The 15,667-nt window shown below is 45.4% G+C and overlaps 1 protein-coding gene across 1 annotated transcript in view; it reads left to right on the top strand.

The window, feature by feature from the left end:
* The window catches only part of LOC106561231 (SH3 and multiple ankyrin repeat domains protein 3), a 417,309-nt gene that overhangs the window by 157,860 nt on the left and 243,782 nt on the right, over positions 1–15,667 (top strand). Inside the window, exon 4 of the mRNA XM_045688739.1 lies at positions 10,759–10,962. Coding sequence (XP_045544695.1) covers positions 10,759–10,962 — 204 coding nt within the window. The remainder of the gene's footprint in view (positions 1–10,758; positions 10,963–15,667) is intronic.

Below are 15,667 nucleotides of genomic sequence, written 5' to 3' on the forward strand. Positions count from 1 at the left end.
CAGGTTGCAATTGTAAATGAGAACTTGTTCTCAACTTGCCTACCTAGTTAATAAATAAAGGTGAAATAAATCAAATAAAAAAATTGTCAGTTAGAGACACAGTAGGACCCAAAAGCATAATCAGTGCTCTAACTGCCACTTGCTCTAGTCTGGAGCAATGAAGTAGTGACGCAGGATATCGTACTAAACCACAAATTACCTCTAAATCCTGCGGCATAATCACAAAACTTTTAGTGGAGCAACCACTGTATTTCCTCCATCACCTCTCTCTGTCATGCCCTGTGTAAAAAAGCTGGGGTGGGGCCTTGTCCCATATATGTCCACTGAGATAAGCTCATCCAAATGTCTCCGTTTTATAATGTTCACAGCATGGCTCACTCATAAGAGGCTTTCAAAGGACTTTTTGACAGTTTCTTGGTATCATTGCGTATAATCTCTCTCAATCGATACACAATACCCCATAATGACAAAGACAAAACAGGTTTTTAGAAATGTTTGCAAATGTATTAAAAATAAAACACTGAAATATCTCATTTACATAACAATTCAGATCCTTTACTCAGTATTTTTTGAAGCAGCCTTGGCAGTGATTACAGCCTCGAGTCTTCTTGGGTATGACACCACAAGCTTGGCACGCCTCTATTTGAGGAGTTCCTCCCATTTTCTCTGCAGATCTTCTCAAGCTCTGTCAGGTTGGATGGGGAGCGTCGCTGGCTGGGCCACTCAAGGGCATTCAGAGACATTCAGAGCCACTCCTGCGTTGTCTTGGCTGTGTGCTTAGGGTGGTTGTCCTGTTGGAAGGTGAACCTTCATTCCAGTCTGAGGTCCTGAGCACTCTGGAGCAGGTTCTCTCTGTACTTTGCTCCGTTCATCTTTCCCCTTATCCTGATTAGTCTCCCTGCTGCTGAAAAACATCCCCACCGCATGATGCTGCCACCACTCATGGCTTGGTTTTACCTCATGGCTTGGTTTTTGCTCTGACATGCACTGTCAACTGTGGGACCTTATATAGACAGGTGTGTTCCTTTCCAAATTATGTCCAATCATTTGGATTTACCACAGGTGGACTCCAATCAAGTTGTAGAAACATCTTAAGGATGATCAATGGAAACAGGATGCACCTGAGCTCAATTTAGAGTCTCATAGCAAAGGGTCTGAATACTTATGTAAATAAGGTATTTCTGTTTTTATTTTTAATACATTTGCAACAAAAATGTTTTATTCTCTTTCTATTATGGGGTACTGTGTGTAGGTTGATGAGGATTTTTTTATTTAATCCAATTTAGAAAAAGGCTGTAACGCAACAAAATGTGGAAAAGGTCAAGGGCTCTGAATTTCTTTCCGAATGTACTGTATATTTCAGGTCCCTCAGTCGAGCAATACATTTCAAACACAGATTCTACCACAAAGACCAGGGAGGTTTTCCAATGCCTTACAAAGAACGCCACCTATTGGTAGTTATGTAGTTATAGGAGAAAACTGATGATGGCTCAACAACATTGCACTTACTGCACAATACTAACCTACTTGTAAAAGGAAGGAAGCATGTACAGAAAAAATATTCCAAAGCATGCATCCTGTTTGCAATAAGGCACTAAAGTAAAACTGTTAAAAAATATGTCCTTAATACAAAGTGTTATGTTTGGGGCAAACACATCACATCACTGAGTACCACTCTTCATATTTTCAAGCAGGGTAGTGACTGCATCATGTTATGGGTATGCTTGTCATCAGCAACAATTATGGAGTTTTTTTTTAAATAAAATAAATAAAATAGAGCTAAGCACAGGCTAAGCACAGTCTACTTTCCAACAGACAGAGTAGACAAATTCACCTTTCAGCAGGACAATAACCTAAAACACAAGGCAAAATATACACTGGAGTTGCTTACCATGACAACGTTGAATGTTCCTGAGTGGCCTAGTTACAGTATTGACTTAAATCGGCTTGGAAATTCATGGCAAGACCTGAAAATGGCTGTCTAGCAATGATCAACAACCAACTTGACAGACCTTGAAGTATTTCTTTAAGCATAATGTGCAAATATTGTACAATCCAGGTTTGCAAAGCTCTTAGAGACTTACCCAGAAAGACTCACAGCTGTAATCGCTTCCAAAGATTCTAACATGTATTGACTCAGGGGGATGAATTTTTGTCTAATCAAGATACATTATTGTTTTATATTTCATTCCTTTTTTACAAATGTTAGAATTTTTCCTCCACTTTGACATTAGAGCAGTTTGTGTAGATCGTGGACCAAAACATTGTAATCCATTTTATTCCCACTTTGTAACACAACAAAATGTAGAAAAAGTAAAGGGGTGTCAAATCTTTCTGAAGGTACTGTATGTCCTCCTTTTGTTCTCTACTGTCATTTCACCGACTAATCGCTGCTGTAGGTGAAGAAAGTGCTGAGTAAGGATGGTAGTAACTATCTGTCTCTTTTTCCTTCACCTCCCGTAAAGAGGCCCGGTCCCCTTTCTCAGGGGACCGGGCTTCTTTGTCTTTCTTTCTCTTCCATGCATATTCATACTTGTTTTCATGTTATCATGTACTCTCTTCTCTACCCCCCCCCTCTTTCTTTCTCTCTCTCTATTCTATCCTATCAGGCTGGCCCTGCACTGCAGTTCATAGACGAAGAAAGGGAGGAGGGAGATATTCTTTAGGGAGAGAGGGGAGGCAAAAGGGGTGGCTGGTGGGAAGGAGAGACGAGGGAGAAAAGAGGATAATGGAAAAGGAGGGAAAGAGGGTTAGCAGATGGGAGAGAGGGGAGTGTTAGCTGCACAATACAGTAGACAGAGAAGGCAGACTTTACTGGATATGAAGAAGGGAGGAAACAGAAAGAAGAGAGGGAAAAGCTATTTGGATGAAAAGGAAACTGTAAGCGAAGAAAGGGCGCTGAAAGTCTGTCCAGCCTCAGTGTAGAACAACAATGGTACTGAGAATGCTATGGTGTTTCACACCAGACAGTGGGGAGAATCTTGACTCTACTTATCGGTTTTTATTGATAGCTCTGCCATATTTTTGCGCCATAACTTGGTCACAGCATCCATAGAGAGGTTTGTGTTTTCCCCTCGTGGGGAGATAGATACCCATCTGCAGGATTTTGCCACAGCTCTAGGAGGATCCTCAAGACCTTGATTAGCTGAATCAGGTCTTAGAATACTCCTTGCTCCAGCCAAACGATACGCCACGCTCATGGACGTTAGTTTTTCTCCGCAATGAGTCTGGACCTCCCTGAGGATTCTAAAACGCAAAACACATTCTAACCATTCTGATTGGTCCGAAAAAACGATGGGTTGGGCCAGAGCCAAAACACACGTGGGTGAAGAGGCGTTTTGAAAGAACATCATTGGCTTTGATACTCTGTTTAGAGATGACTTAGTTTTGTACGACACTCCTCCATTTGACATCACCACAAAAACTTCAACGATGGCAGTCTCAGACTGAAATACTGTATGTAGCTAACATAGAGCAGTGGAAGAAGTCAGTTTGATTTGTCAGGAAGTATTTCATAGCTGGAGCAGTAAACCATTGTGGAATTTAACACAGATTAAATGCAGCTGTGGACAATGGCATTTGTCAAAATAGGCTATACAAAAACTGTCTGAATCAACTAGGCCCTACAGCCAAGTTTAATTGAAGAATATGTTAGGTTGTATGGTTTTTAGGGTAAGATGCTATCACAGCAATCAGCATCATTGGTAAGTTTACTGGAAATGCAACTTTACTAAAGTGAATACAATGTATGGGTCTGAAGTGAATTAGCTAAAAGAGTATGTGTTCTCTGTTCTATAATATCAAATGTCAAATCATCTTTCAAAGGTTACTTTCTTTATGTGAGGAAGCAGTAGCAGGAAAAATACTTGAAATGTTTTACCATGAAAAGAACCCTAACTAAAACACTCAACCATTTCCACTATTTTATTTGCAGTTTACTTCACGTTTCCTTTCAGAGCTCTGGAGAAGGGATTTAGAACTATTGTACATTGAATCATTAATTTAAAGTGTTTTAATTTAAACTGAAATACAATGTCATTGGTGGAATATGTGCAGAATACCCATTGACAGATAGTGTATAGTATTGGTTACAAACATTAATGTGAATTTGTCTTATCACAAATCTGACATATCTTTCTCCTAAACTTGCCCCAAGCACACCTTCACTCTTCTCTCTCCTTCATTCTCCTCTCTTCCTCATTTTCTCTCTACTTCCGCTCTGCTGTCCCTGCACCTTGGCTGCAATCCTCATGGTCTTCAGGAAAGCCTGGTCTCTTCGCTTGGTCTTCAGGTTCACAGTGATTACAACACAGAGCATCCCCAGCAGAGCACAGGTCATCAGTGGAGTGTGTAGTTGATGCGGAGGTGGTCCTCAGCTTCCTCTCCCACTGAGCGAGGAAAATCTGTGTAAGAATCCACAAATATAGAATGAGCGGCAAACAATGCTCTCCCTCCATTAGTAAGCACATGTAGTAAGAACCCAGGTCCTCTTTGGTCAAGTTGGTGATGCGGAGAGAGAAGCTATTCTTAGGAAACTTCAATGCTCCCTAAACTTCTTTATGACAGGCATGGTGTATCTCTATCTGCTGGTGGCTCACACTCAGTCTCTGCTTCTGTGTTAGTGGTAACACATTCCAGGTGAAGATGGTTGAGAGAATGCCAAGAGTGTGCAAAGCTGTCAAGGCAAAGGGTGGCTACTTTGAAGAATCTCAAATATAAAATATATTTTGATTTGTTTAACACTTTTTTGGTTACTACATTATTCCATATGTGTTATTTTATAGTTTTGATGTCTTCACTATTATTCTAAAAATGAATAAAATAGTAAAAATAAAGAAAAACCCTTGAATGAGTAGGTGTGTCCAAACTTTTGACTGGTACTGTGTGTGTGTGTGTGTGTGTGTGTGTGTGTGTGTGTGTGTGTGTGTGTGTGTGTGTGTGTGTGTGTGTGTGTGTGTGTGTGTGTGTGAGTGTGTGCGCGCGTACCTAGGATATACTTTATTGTCCCCGAGAGGGAATTTTTTTGCCTGGGTGCCAGTCTGTTTTTGCTCTCTTGCCAACTCCCTGTGGAATTGTGATACCAAATTTATATTTGATTTATTTTATCATTATTTAACCAGGTAGTCCAGTTGAGAACAAGTTCTCATTTACAACTGCGACCTGGCCAAGATAAAGCAAAGCAGTGCGACACAAACAACACAGAGTTACACATGGGATAAACAAACGTACAGTCAAAAAACACAATCGAAAAATCTATGTACAGTATGTGCAAATGTAGTAAGGCTAGAGAGAAAAGGCAATAAATAGGCCATAGTGGCGAAATAATTCAAATTTAGCATTAACACTGGAGTGATAGATGTGCAGATGATGATGTGCAAGTAGAGATACTGGGGTGCAAAAGAGCAACAACAAAAAAGAATAACAATATGGGGATGAGGTAGTTGGGTGTGCAATTTACAGATGAGCTGTGTACAGGTACAGTGATCTGTAAGCTGCTTTGACAGCTAATGCTAAAAGTTAGTGAGGGAGATATAAGTCTCTAGCTTCAATGATTTTTGCAATTCGTTCCAGTCATTGGCAGCAGAGAAGTGGAAGAAAAGGCGGCCAAAGGAGATGTTGGCTTTGGGGATGAGCAGTGAAATATACTTGCTTGAGCGCGTACTTCGAGTGGGTGTTGCTATGGTGACCAGTGAGCTGAGGTAAGGTGGGGCTTTACCTAGCAAAGACTTATAGATGACCTGGAGCCAGTGGGTTTGGCGACGAATATGTAGCAAGGGCCAGCCAACGAGAGTATACAGGTCACAGTGGTGGGTAGTATATGGGGCTTTGGTGACAAGACAGATGGCATTGTGATAGACTACATCCAATTTGCTGAGTAGAGTGTTGGAGGCTATTTTGTAAATGACATCGCTGAAGTCAAGGATTGGTAGACTAGTCAGTTTCACGAGTGTATGTTAGGCAGAAATGAGTGAAGGAGGCTTTGTTGCGAGAAATAGGAAGCCAATTCTAGATTTAATTTTGGATTGGAGATGCTTAATGTGAGTCTGGAAGGAGAGTTTGCAATCTAACCAGACACCTAGGTATTTGTAGTTGTCCACATATTCTAAGTCAGAACCGTCCAGAGTAGTGATGCTGGTCGGCGTGCGGGTGCGGGCAGCAATCGGTTGAAGAGCATGCATTTAGTTTTACTAGCATTTAAGAGCAGTTGGAGTGTCACGACTTCCACCGAAGTCGTTTCCTCTTCTTGTTTGGGCGGTGTTCGCGGTCGGCCTCACTGGTCTTCTAGCCATCGTCGATCCACTTTTCATTTTCCATTTGTTTTGTCTTGTTTTCTTACACACCTGGTTTCCATTTCCCCCATTAAGTGTTGTGTATTTAACCCTCTGTTCCCCCATGTCCTTGTGTGGAAATGTTTGTTTGTAAGTGCTTGTACTCTATGTTACTGGTGCGCGTCGGGTTTTGTACCCATGTATGGAGAGTGTTGGAGCATGGCCTGTACGCCAAGGCTGAGAAATGTCTGTTCTTCCAACAGTCCGTCTCCTTCCTAGGGTACCGCATTTCCACCTCAGGGGTGGAGATGGAGAGTGACCACATCTCAGCCGTGCGTAATTGGCTGACTCCCACCACAGTAAAGGAGGTGCAGCGGTTTCTAATTACTACCGGAGGTTTATCCAGGGTTTTGGTCAGGTAGTGGCTCCCATTACCTCACTGCTGAAGGGGGGACCGGTGCGTTTGCAGTGGTCGGCTGAGGTGGACAGGGCCTTTGGTCACCTGAGGGCTCTGTTTACCTCGGCTCCCATCCGGATCCCTCTTTGGCATTCATAGTGGAGGTGGACGCGTCCGAGGCCAGGATAGGAGCCGTGCTCACTCAGCGCTCGGGTACGCCACCGAAGCGCCGCCCCTGTGCCTTCTTCTCGAGGAAGCTCAGCCCGGCAGAGCGAAACTATGACGTGGGGGACCAGGAGCTGTTGGCTGTCGTCAAGGCTTTGAAGGCGTGGAGACATTGGCTTGAGGGGGCTAAACACCCTTTTCTCATCTGGACTGACCACCACAATCTGGAGTACATCCGGGTGGCGAGGAGACTGAACCCTCGCCAGGCAAGGTGGGCCATGTTTTTCACCAGTTTTGTTTTCACCCTTTCTTACAGACCAGGTTTCCAGAACTGTAAGGCAGACACACTGTCCCGGCTGTATGACACAGAGGAGCGGCCCATGGATCCCACCCCCATACTCCCGGCCTCCTGCCTGGTGGCACCGATAGTGTGGGAGCTGGACGTGGACATTGAGCAGGCGTTGCGTGCAGAGCCCGCTCACCTCCAGTGTCCCGCTGGGCGTCTGTACGTTCCGTTTGCTGTCCGTAACCGGCTGATCTATTGGGCCCACACGTCACCCTCCTCTGGTCATCCAGGCATCGGTCGGATGGTGCGCTGTCTCAGTGGGAAGTACTGGTGGCCTACTTTGGCTAAGGACGTGAGGCTGTATGTTTCCTCCTGCTCGGTGTGCACCCAGTGTAAGGCTCCTAGGCACCTGCCCAGAGGTAAGCTACACCCCCTTGCCCATTCCACAGTGGCCATGGTCACACCTGTCGATCGATTTCCTGACCGATCTTCCCCATCATATGGAAACACCACGATTCTGGTTGTTGTGGATCATTTCTCCTGCCGTCTCCTCCCGCTGCCCGGTCTCCCCTACGGCCCTACAGACTGCGGAGGCCTTGTTTACACACGTCTTCCGGCACTACGGGGTGCCTGAGGACATAGTGTCTGATCGGGGTCCCCAGTTCACTTCGAGGGTCTGGAGGGCATTCATGGAACGTCTGGGGGTCTCGATCAGCCTCGGGTTTTCACCCCGAGAGTAATGGGCAGGTGGAGAGAGTAAACCAGGATGTGGGTAGGTTTCTGAGGTCTTATTGCCAGGACCGGCCAGGGGAGTGGGCAGCGTTTGTGCCTGGGCAGAGATGGCCGAGAACTCGCTCCGCTACTCCTCCACTAACCTCTTCCCTTTCCAGTGCATACTGGGGTATCAGAAGGTTCTGGCTCCTTGTCATCAGAGTCAGACCGAGGCTCCTGTGGTGGACGACTGGTTCCGGCGCGCGGAGGAGACATGGGACGCCGCCCATGTTCACCTTCAGTGCGCCGTGCTGCGCCAGAAAGCCGGCGCAGACCGTCACCGCAGTGAGGCCCCGGTGTTCGCACCGGGGGACCGGGTCTGGCTCTTGACCCAAAACCTGCCCCTCTGCCTGCCCTGCCGGAAGCTGGGTCCGCGGTTTGTGGGGCCATTTAAAGTGCTGAGGAGACTGAACGAGGTGAGTTACAGGTTACAACTTCCCCCAAATTATAACCCCTCGTTCCATGTGTCGCTCCTCAGCCGGTGGTGGCTGGCCCGCTCCGGGAGTCTGAGGTGCGGGAGGTTCCTCCGCCCCCTCTGGACATCGAGGGGGCCCCGGCGTACTCTGTTCGATCCATACTGGATTCAAGACGTCGGGCGAGGGGCCTTCAGTACCTCGTGGACTGGGAGGGGTACGGTCCGGAGGAGAGATGCTGGGTTCCGGTGGAGGATGTGTTGGACCCTTCAATGCTGCGGGAGTTCCACCGTCTCCGTCCGGATTGCCCTGCACATCCCCGAGGCCGGTGTAAGCGCGCTGCTGGAGCCGCGCGTCAAGGGGGGAGTACTGTCACAACTTCCACCGAAGTCGTTTCCTCTCCTTGTTCGGGCGGTGTTCGGCGGTCGGCGTCACCGGTCTTCTAGCCATCGTCGATCCACTTTTCATTTTCCATTTGTTTTGTCTTGTTTTCTACACACCTGGTTTCCATTTCCCTCATTAAGTGTTGTGTATTTAACCCTCTGTTCCCCCATGTCCTTGTGTGGAACTGTTTGTAAGTGCTTGTACTCTATGTTACTGGTGCGCGTCGGGTTTTGTACCCATGTAGGTTATTTTTTTGTATTGCCGTGGGTTTTGTATTAAACTGCTCCGGCTATTACCTATTTCTGCTCTCCTGCGTCTGACGTTCCCTCATTAAGTGTTGTGTATTTAACCCTCTGTTCCCCCATGTCCTTCTGTGGAATATTTTGGGTGGCACGGACTCTGGCACTCAAGCTAGGGACATTTGTCTTGGATGATTATAGGAGTGCATGTGTGTGTGTGTGTGTGTGTGTGTGTGTGTGTGTGTGTGTGTGTGTGTGTGTGTGTGTGTGTGTGTGTGTGTGTGTGTGTGCACCTGTCTCAACAGTGTGTTGAAAACAACCCCAGCAACCTCCATGGCGACCTCATTTCTCTTAATCTCTTCCTCTCTCTCTCGGTTCTCTGGTTGCCTATCTTCCGTTAATGTTTTCTTTCCCTGTGTCCTGTAAAATAAAGTAAACTCCAGTCTTTCTCAAAGGTAAGAGGGTGCTGGTTTCAAAGCTGTATTTGATGTCAGTTTTGTAGGGTTTGGAGAAAAACAAACTATTTTCTCTGAGCAAGAAAATAGCAGAAGAGGAGTCCCTGAAGAGGGAATGACAGTGTTTGTGATAAGAACAGTCTCTCTCTCTGTGTGTGTGCGTGTACGTGCGTGTGTGTGTTGTTTAATTGTACAGTGAAAGGCAGAGTAGAGACATTGGGAGGATGGTGATGCTGCTGCTATGTGGTTTTGATACTGGTGTCTTATAGTTGAGGTGTTGGTGAAATGATGGTGATGTTATCACTGTACACACGGAGCTGTGCTGTCTTTGTTCTATGTTTGCGTTTAGACATGTGGTTGCGGTGTACTGATGGGAGGTAACAGATGTACTGTGGTTGTGGTGTACTGATGGGAGGTAACAGATGTACTGTGGTTGTGGTGTACTGATGGGAGGTAACAGATGTACTGTGGTTGTGGTGTACTGATGGGAGGTAACAGATGTACTGTGGTTGTGGTGTACTGATGGGAGGTAACAGATGTACTCTGGTTGGATGCTTGTGTATTGATGTTGCAGTGATGTATTGGATTGATTTACCACTGGTGGGGTGTATCCACCTCTTGAAAACAGTTTTCGCTCTCTCTCTCACTCCCTCTCTTCTCTCTCCGTTTTCTCCCTTCTCTCTGAATTCTTTCTGTTTTCTGTATAGCTCAGCACTCCACAATGTGGTAAATAGAAGGAAGTGTTTTACCAACACTGTAGGTCTCCCTTAACAGGTTTTACGTTATATACAGTATATAACATGTACGGTTTTAATGTTATAGTATGATTAGGAATAAACCCTATACAGTGTGCATGAATAGATGGACTGCTGATAAGATGGTCACTGATGGTCATATCCTGAATACTGTATGGCACAGCTGGCTTCAGTCCTGCTCCTGAGCCAGACACTTAACCTCAATACCTCCGGGTAACATTGAGAGCATGCATCATGATGTATTATTTAAATGTTAAGGTATGCTAGGGGCCTGAGATGGGAGAGCCTATGCCAGTGTTTAATCTGACTTCCTGAGTCTAGTGCTGCAATCTCTTATCTGGTCAAGGGTTTCTAGCACCACCCTTTTGAGTGTTCTCTATGGCAGGAAATAATTGATCAATGATTTGATAACTGTGTGAATTATTTAGTTCATTATATATGTATGTGCATGATCTCTCTCTCCCTCCTCTCTCCCTTTATCTCTCTCTGTACTGCGGTCTGTACGGTGGTGTAAGCGTTGCACTGGGATTGTGTGTGTGTTTTCAGTTGTTTAGGTATTCACACACTGTATTATTAACCACTCCTAACTCATAACTGTCCCTGCTCTCTCCTCTCTCTCTTCAGAAATGTATGAAGTTCGATGTGGATGCTCCTATCTGGTTATCTAAGCAGCATATCCTGTGTACTCTGAACCAGAGCCTGAAGGACGTGCTGAACTACGGCCTCTTCCAGCCAGCTCACAATGGAAAGGCTGGCAAGTTCCTGGATGAAGAGAGACAGCTGAAGGAATACCCACTGCCTTCTGTTACACCTGTACCATACCTGGAGGTATGCCTGCACCCTCTCTCATTAACATCCTATCTTTCTATGTGTGTGTTAAGGTGCATTTAATATGTGTTGTATGTGGATGTTTGTTTCTGTGTGTGTGAGTGTGTGTGTTCTCTGTCCTGTTGCTGTCCTGTTTTTTTTTTGTTCTAGTTTATTGGGTTCATCAGCTTTAATATTGCAGATAGATTGTGGCTTCCATCAATGTAATTGTCTGCATAATTTCCAATCCCCCATAAATTGTTTTGTTTCCCCTAACCCTACCACCCCTCCCCTAATTGGAGTAAACTAATGGACAACAACACTTAGGCTTCTACCTCCAGTTTACACATACTATATAAATTTTACGGACATAGTATAATTTACAATATTTATATTTTGTTTGTTTTTAGTCCCATCCTTCAGCTACCCTCAACCCCTTTCACATATCTCTGAAGACCATTCAGTTTCATTCTATTTGCCATATATTTTTCAACTGTGCTGTGAAGTTTCACAAAAGTTCTGAACCTTTCCATTCTCATAGGTTCAACAAATTGTAAATTAAAGATAAACATTTTTTCGAAGAGTATTACTATATCATTGATCGATTGGCTATGACTTTTCAAATCACCCAGCAGTGCTATTTGCAGTTAGCTGCAGGTAAATGTTACAATTCTTCAGCCCTTCTTGAACCTGTGACCAAAAACAAGCAGTACCAAAACAAATGATCAGGTGATTCTGTCTCTTCGCAGCAAAATCTATAGAGATGGGATGGTTGTATCCCCATATAAATAACATTATATTGGTTGCAAGAATTTTGTATAATAATTTAAATTGAAAAAGTTTTGAATCTGGCGGCGTTATGTTTATCAGTTGTTACCATGTGCCATGGAATCGATACACCGAAAATCTCTTCCCAATTATTCTATATGGCACAGCTGTCAATTTTTTGGTCATTTAGTGAAACTGGTATACTTTTTTATTCATCACAATTTTCTTTAACCAATTTTGGTCTTTAATGCAGGGCCGACAGACAAGTTCCTTACTTTCTCCCCCTTCCACTTTCTTCTTCCATTTTTGCGGTAATGCTGCAATTAGTTGGTTGTAATTTTCCATATATTTTTTTTTGCTACATGTGTGACATAACTCCACCAGTCCTATTTATGAGATAATTTACAAAGATTATACGTATTTTATTTTTTGCATCATGTTTTTTTTTATCAATTAGTATATTTGAGTTTAACCATAATATTTGTTTTCTGGTGGATTAAACTGAAGTTGAAACCAACTTTCTATGGATTCTTTTTTTAAATAGCGATATTTTGAAGATGATTTAATTTTCAAATAACCCTAAGTGAGAGGTTGTAATCTGAATAAAGCTAAAAAGGCCATTCTTGAACGTGGGGTGAGATATTCTTACTAATCTGCTAGAAAACCAGTTCAGATTTAAGTATAACTTTTCTAAACCTTTAGTAAGAGGTCTAATGCTTTAATACTTAATAATTTCTGCACTCTGAATTAATATTTATTATATAAATAGGCCTGTTTAATTTTGTCTGGCTTACTGTTCCAAATAAAATTGATTATTTCTTGCTAATATAATTTCAAAAACAAGTTGGTAGGTAAGGCCATAAGCAAATAGGTAAACTGGGATATGACTAAAGAGTTAATCAGGGTGATTTTTCACAAATAGAAAGGTATTTTCCTTTCCATGGTAGCAAGATCTTATCTATTTTTGCAAACTTTTTATAAAAATGTATTGTATTGAGCCACTTGATATATTTGTTTGATCTGATCTAACATTTGGATGGCCATAATAAATAGATATGCCAATAGTGGACAACCTTGTTTTACTCCACTTGACAGTTTAATACTTTCTGAGAAGAAGCCATTATTTACTGTTTTACACCTAGGGTTACTATACATAACTTTAACCCATTTGTCACGTCCTGACCAGCAGATGGAGCTAGTGTTTTAGTTTTGGTCAGGACGTGGCATGTTTGTGTTGGGTATGTTTGTATTGTTGATTGGGACTTCCAATTGAAGGCAGGTGTGTTGAGTTGCCTTTGATTGGAAGTCCTATATAGGTGTGTGTGTTTTTCTTTGGGGTTGTGGGTGGTTGTACTTGCACTGCGTTTTGTATGCCTGTAAGACTGTCACTGTTGTGTTTATTGTTTATTCAGTGGATACTTTACTCTTTTTTGAAAATTAAAATATGAGTATCCATATTCCCGCTGCGCCTTGGTCCTCTTCTCTACATGACAACTTCTGTGACAGAACCACCCACCACCAAAGGACCAAGCAGCGGAGAAGAGGACAGAGGCAAGTGAGGGAGGAATGTTGGAAGCAGCGCGCTCGGGAGGTGATGGATTCCTGGTCGCTGGAAGTATTGACGGAAAGGATTGACTGGACATGGGAGCAGTTGCGGGTCCACTGTGACAACCTGCCTGGGAGGCAGGTAGAACCCGAGAGGCAGCCCCAATAATTTTTTAAGGGGGGGCACAAGGGCTATTTGGCGGGGCGAGATTGGAGCCCCAGGCCAGCTCCCCGTACCCGTGTAGGGCAGACTGGACAGGTCCCGTGCTTTGGGGTTGGGGCTGTGAGGCCTGGGATTTTCAGGCCGGTAGGCACAGTACCAGCGCCCCGCATGTGCCAGGGTGAAGTAGGCACCGAGCCGGAAGGGGTGATGCCAACCCTGCGCTCAAGACCGCCAGTGCACCTCAAAGGTCCGGTGTTTCCCGCTAAACGCACTAGCATGGAGGTGCGTGTCTCCAGGCTGGCACGTCCAGTACCAGCCCCACGCATCAGGAGACTAGTGTGTCAGCCCAGCCTCACCAGTCAACAATCGTCAGAGCTGCCCGCCAGTCAACAGTCGTCAGAGCTGCCCGCCAGTCAACAGTCGTCAGAGCTGCCCGCCAGTCAACAGTCGTCAGAGATGCCCGCCAGTCAACAGTCGTCAGAGCTGCCCGCCAGTCAACAGTCGTCAGAGCTGCCCGCCAGTCAACAGTCGTCAGAGCTGCCCGCCAGTCAACAGTCGTCAGAGCTGCCCGCCAGTCAACAGTCGCCAGAGTGGCCAGACTGCCCTGAACTGCCGGAGTGGCCCGACTGCCCTGAACTGCCGGAGTGGCCCGACTGCCCTGAACTGCCGGAGTGGCCAGACTGCCCTGAACTGCCGGAGTGGCCAGACTGCCCTGAACTGCCCGAGTGGCCAGACTGCCCTGAACTGCCCGAGTGGCCCTCCTGCCCTCCGGTCCAGCCCGAGTGGCCCTCCTGCCCTCCGGTCCTGCCCGAGTGGCCCTCCTGCCCTCCGGTCCAGCCCGAGTGGCTCTCCTGCCCTCCGGTCCAGCCCGAGTGGCCCTCCTGCCCTCCGGTCCAGCCCGAGGGGCCCTCCTGCCCTCCGGCCCAGCCCGAGGGGCCCTCCTGCCCTCCAGCCCAGCCCGCGGGGCCCTCCTGTCCCAAGGCCCAGCCCGAGTGGTCCGTCTGCCAGGGTCAGCCCGAGTGGCCCGTCTGCCCGGCACAGCTATCGGCGCCATCAAAGTGGGCGACGCCGAGGGTGGAGCGAGGTCCACGGCCTGCACCTGAGCCACCTCCAGGATAGGTGGGTTGGGGAGGGAGGGTGTAGCACAGTGCCGTCGGTGACGGCAGCCACCCTCCCTCCCTTCCCTCCCTTATTGTTTAGGGGTTATTGTTTATGGGTTTTTTGTTGGTGTTTTTCTCCTTGGTAGGTGCATTCCGGGGTCTGCACCTTGAAGGGGGGGGGTACTGTCACGTCCTGACCAGCAGATGGAGCTAGTGTTTTAGTTTTGGTCAGGACGTGGCATGTTTGTGTTGGGTATGTTTGTATTGTTGATTGGGACTTCCAATTGAAGGCAGGTGTGTTGAGTTGCCTTTGATTGGAAGTCCTATATAGGTGTGTGTGTTTTTCTTTGGGGTTGTGGGTGGTTGTACTTGCACTGCGTTTTGTATGCCTGTAAGACTGTCACTGTTGTGTTTATTCAGTGGATACTTTACTCTTTTTTTTGAAAATTAAAATATGAGTATCCATATTCCCGCTGCGCCTTGGTCCTCTTCTCTACATGACAACTTCTGTGACACCATTGTATAAGATACAGTGCCTTTGGAAAGTATATAGATAGACCCCTTGACTTTTTCGACATTTTGTTACATAAGTCTTATTCTAAAATGTATGAAATAAAAAAAAATCCTCAGTAATCTCCACGCAATACCCCATAATGACAAAGCAAAAACAGGTTTTTAGACATTTTAGCAAATGTATTAAATATAAAACATAAATACCATATTTACTTAAGTATTCAGACCTTTTGCTATGAGACTCTAAATTGAGCTCAGGTTCATCCTGTTACCATTGGTCATCCTTGAGATATTTCTACAACTTGATTGGAGTCCACCTGTGGTAAATTCAATTGATTGGACATGATTTGGAAAGGCACACACCTGTCTATATAAGGTCCCACAGTTGACAGTGCATGTCAGAGCAAAAACAAAGCCATGAGGGCAAAGGAATTGTCCTTAGAGCTCCAAGACAGGATTGCGTCGAAGTACAGATCTGGGGAAGAGTACCAAAACATTTCTGCAGGGTTGAAGGTCCCCATGAACACAGTGGCCTCCATCATTCTTAAATGGAAGACGTTTGGAACCACCAAGACTCTTCCTAGAGCTTTCCGTCCAGCCAAACTGAGCAATCGGGGGAGCCCACTTGGAGTTTGCC

This window comes from Salmo salar, chromosome ssa10 (genome assembly GCF_905237065.1).
Source record: "Salmo salar chromosome ssa10, Ssal_v3.1, whole genome shotgun sequence".
Taxonomy (NCBI): Eukaryota; Metazoa; Chordata; class Actinopteri; order Salmoniformes; family Salmonidae; genus Salmo; species Salmo salar.